Source organism: Vigna unguiculata, chromosome 8 (assembly GCF_037176805.1).
Source record: "Vigna unguiculata cultivar grain cowpea cultivar isolate G323 ecotype 2 chromosome 8, ASM3717680v1, whole genome shotgun sequence".
Taxonomy (NCBI): Eukaryota; Viridiplantae; Streptophyta; class Magnoliopsida; order Fabales; family Fabaceae; genus Vigna; species Vigna unguiculata.
The window spans coordinates 5502118-5505868 of NC_140799.1; the positions used below are offsets into that span (position 1 = coordinate 5502118).

The 3751-nt window shown below is 38.8% G+C and overlaps 1 protein-coding gene across 4 annotated transcripts; it reads right to left on the reverse strand.

Annotated features, from left to right (window-relative positions):
• On the reverse strand, positions 1 to 3751 carry LOC114195413 (U-box domain-containing protein 52-like). Of its 4 annotated transcripts, none has more exons than XM_028085877.2 (8): positions 3414 to 3751; positions 3072 to 3154; positions 2607 to 2761; positions 2244 to 2432; positions 1898 to 2117; positions 1662 to 1763; positions 1045 to 1473; positions 1 to 938 (listed from the first exon to the last, which is right to left on the reverse strand). In XM_028085877.2, exons 1-8 carry the CDS (start codon positions 3736 to 3738, stop codon positions 177 to 179), a joined length of 2265 nt encoding a protein of 754 aa, XP_027941678.2. In that variant the 5' UTR covers positions 3739 to 3751; the 3' UTR covers positions 1 to 176. The 4 variants fall into 4 exon arrangements, with proteins under 4 accessions (XP_027941678.2, XP_085521835.1, XP_085521837.1 ...); XM_085665709.1 differs by having other exon boundaries at positions 2607 to 2783; positions 3414 to 3555; XM_085665711.1 differs by having other exon boundaries at positions 3410 to 3551.

Consider the following 3751-nt stretch of genomic DNA (forward strand, 5'->3'; position numbering starts at 1 on the left):
TTAGGGTTTAGGCATCATCATCATCTATTTGGATTAAAGGAACTCTTTCGTTACAAGAAAACTGCTGGAAACTAGCCTTCACAACACTGCAATGAGTGCTGGAAACAAGTTTGTTAGAGTAAATGTTTCTACACAAAATAACATGGCACAGCCATGATTCCATAACGGAACCTATTTTATGGATCTGATCGATGAGTTCTTGTAGGAGAGAGAGGGCGTTGAGGGAGACTAGGATTCAGCTTGTTATGTGATGCTAACCCAAAGTCTCTCAACTGATTAAGCTTTGGCACAACTACAGTTGCAAGATCAGGCCTATCCTTTTTGCTGAGCTCTGCACAACCCAACGAGAGTTTGGCAAATTCAAGAGTCTTTTCGAGGGGCCAATCACTGATCGAAGGATCAAGCATTTCTGAAAATGTTCCATCTTCAATGGCCATCAGAACGTGGTGAGCAAGCCCCATTGGAGCCTTGGCTGTGATGATTTGCAGAAGCATTATCCCCAATGAGTATACGTCTGATTTTGTTGTTAGCATCCCAGTTTGTTGGTACTCAGGGTCAATGTAACAAAAGGTTCCAGCAGCAGCAGTCAAGTGATATTGTGTGACAGAATCGGCCACAGAAGCTGGCACTAGTCTTGCAAGACCCACATCGCTGATTTTGCTCACAAAATTCCTGTCCAAGAGAATGTTGGCAGGTTTGAGGTCCCTGTGCACAATTGGTTCTGGCTTTGTTTGGTGAAGGAAAAGCAGTGCAGTTGCAATCTCAGCAGCTATTTCAAAACGTTTCCACCATGGAATTGGAGGACTATCATTTTTCCTCAGTAATCTATCTTCTAAGCTACCATTCTCTAAGTACTCATACACTAAACATCCGTACTCAGGACATGCACCAATTAGGAGAACCATGTTAGGATGTCTTATGCTGCATAATACCTCAACCTACACATGTCAGAAGGAAAACACACTCAGTTGTCACATTTAAAGACATGTAAATTCATTGTGTCAAAAGTGGTGTGAATCTTTGGAATGACCTATTATTACATACCTCTTGTTGGAATTGCCTCCTTCCATGGGTAGCTTCAGGGTTCAGAATTTTGATTGCTACTGGGGTGTGATCAAGTTGGCCTTTAAAGACAGGTCCATATCCACCTTCGCCTACTTTCAAAGCTGGGGAGAACTTTTGAGTGGCGTCTTCAACATCGGTTATACTGTATTTTCTGCATCGAATATCCTTGCATGCCAACTGATTCAATGCTCGATCCTTTTCATGTGCCTCTCTTCTGGCCTTCATCTCTGCATGAAATCTTCTCTGTGCTTCCTTTTCAACCATCTTAATGGCTTCCTCGGCTGCTTCCAAGGCAGCTTTGGCTTTAAATTTCTCCTTTTCTGCCAATGCAAGTGCTGCCTCTTTAGACAACTTAGCCACCTCAGCCATACGTTCCTCGTCCAGTTTCCGTTGGTTAATCTCCTTAGCCTGCCAAGTCCCAATGTATATATATTATAGAACACCCTTTGAGTAATTTCATTTAACAACACTTCATTGATTTCATCAGTGTAACATTCAAGCTTATTAATCACTACCCTTGTTTTATCCTTACCAGTTTGTTTATGTAAATCATTTTAAGGGTAATTTTTTGACAGTGATCACATAATTTACTTTACCTTGCTTTCGGCTGACATTGCTTCTTTGCAGGCTGAACCGTACATATCCATAGTTTGCTTCAGTTTGAGCTTCAACCTTTTCATCTCATTCTCCATCTCTTCCTGGAATGAAGTAAAATAGTAAATTAATTTCTACCACTTAATTTTACCATACTGATTTTGATCACTTAGTAGTTCTGGTTCTACAACAAAGACAATTTAATCCATGATAAGCTTTTGTTTTCTTGGACACATACTGTGAATTGAGAATCTGATAGATCAGACTCTTGTTTATTTCCTTCTGATGACACTATCTTGTTCGACGTTGATGAGTCACTTCCATCCGAGCTACGACAAAATATTAACCTGTGTTCCATTGATTGACCAACTGAAGAAGACCTTGGCATTTCAAGTAGAAGTGATCTTTCTGATCTTCCATTGATGCTCCCACTTTTAATTGCATGTGTCCTGTTCTCACTGTAGCCGACCAAAATATGAAAATGATTTCTGACATTATTTACTCTTCACTTGCATATTTCATCATAATGGAATATATATGCATTGAAAATGTGAAAGGTACTCATAAGTTTAATTGTGTGGCACCTTATTGCATTTTCACTTCGTATTGCATTTTGACTTCTTATTGCATGTTCACTTGGTGCTTGAACCATGTTTACCATTGGTCGTATTGCTGGTCGAGCTCCCACTATCTTTCCTTTTGAGATCACAAACACTGAGCTATGATCTGGTGCTGATTTCATTACGCCTGTTGACACAGGGCCTTTTAATTTTCTGAGACAGCCACCACATTAAGAAACTTTAAAACATTACATAACATTTGTACATGCAAAGGAAACACAAAATTGTCATGCAAAGGCCAAATTTTAAGATGATTAAACTCATATGTATATATAGAAGAGTTCAAAGTAGAAAAACTGGTAAGTAATGTCTCAATTAACACTTAACTTGCTTCCACTCCTCAGGTAAAGACTCCTTGCAAAGCTACTCTTGTTGGAGGAGCCTGCACCAACGACGATAGTATTCACGCGATTTCTCTGTGCATATTCCACTATTCCTCTCACAATATCACCGTCATGGATCACCGCTTCTTTCAACTGAACCTGAGTTAAGAATGTGCAACATCTTTATCACTTCAAAGTTAGATTCATGTATCACCAAAAACAACAACAACAACAATAATTATTATTATTATTATTATTATTATTATACATGAACTAGTTATTAGCGTAGACTTTAATAATTATGCATGGTCTGTATAAAATTTTGTATGCGTCAACTAATCAAAATTAACTGTTAAAAAAAGTTGTGATGTAATTATTATAAAATTAATCAACTTATTTATCCATTACAAACTATTTGTTAGAATACTGTAATGGAAATTTTCTTCAAAATTGGATATCAATTACATACATTGTTCCCTTGACACATTTGACGAAAGTTGTTGAAAACATTTGCTACATCCTCTTCGTCGGGAGGTACAACATCGGTGCTCTCTGCATGCATAATTATAATATTATAATAGTTATATAAAATAACCAACACCAACAAAATCATCGTGCATACATACATAGGCGTCTTAACACCCAAAAACTTATCTGTCAAACAAACATCTATTTAAGGTTTCATTATTGGAAGTTACACGAGACATGCATGCCCATAAAAAGTGTCGTTTTATCTTTTTTTTTTTTTTTTGTGAGAATGGAATAAGAAAGAAGGGAGAGAGACAGGTAAATTATGCAAGAGGGTACCTACGATTAGTAATGTTTTTGTGCTTGATATGGAGTGCGATGATGACAGGGTTGTCTATGTTTTTGATGGTCCAACGAAAAGCGTGGCCACTGCTCTTGCCTTTGTCAACGGCGACCATGGTGACATTTAAGAGCTGCGACGTGCTGGTGTCGCCATTAGAAGACATGGCCGTGGTTGTGGTTTTGGCCGAGGTCGTGTCGGAGGTTGTCTGCCACCTCCTGCTCCGCTGCGAGAGACGGGGGCGGAGACAGAAGGTGTCGGATAGTTTGTGTCCTTTTGTTTTTTGTTCCTCTTGATGCGGTGTGCAGATGGAAATGAGAAAACCCATGCTTTCCAACTTT

Coding starts and splice junctions, on each gene's coding strand:
- LOC114195413 (XM_028085877.2), bottom strand. CDS start 3,738: ATGGGTTTTCTCATTTCCATCTGCACACCGCATCAAGAGGAACAAAAA. Junction 2,118..2,243: donor CGAAGTGAAAATGCAATAAG/GTGCCACACAAT, acceptor GGTCGGCTACAG/TGAGAACAGGACACATGCAA. Junction 1,764..1,897: donor TATCAGATTCTCAATTCACA/GTATGTGTCCAA, acceptor ACTTCATTCCAG/GAAGAGATGGAGAATGAGAT.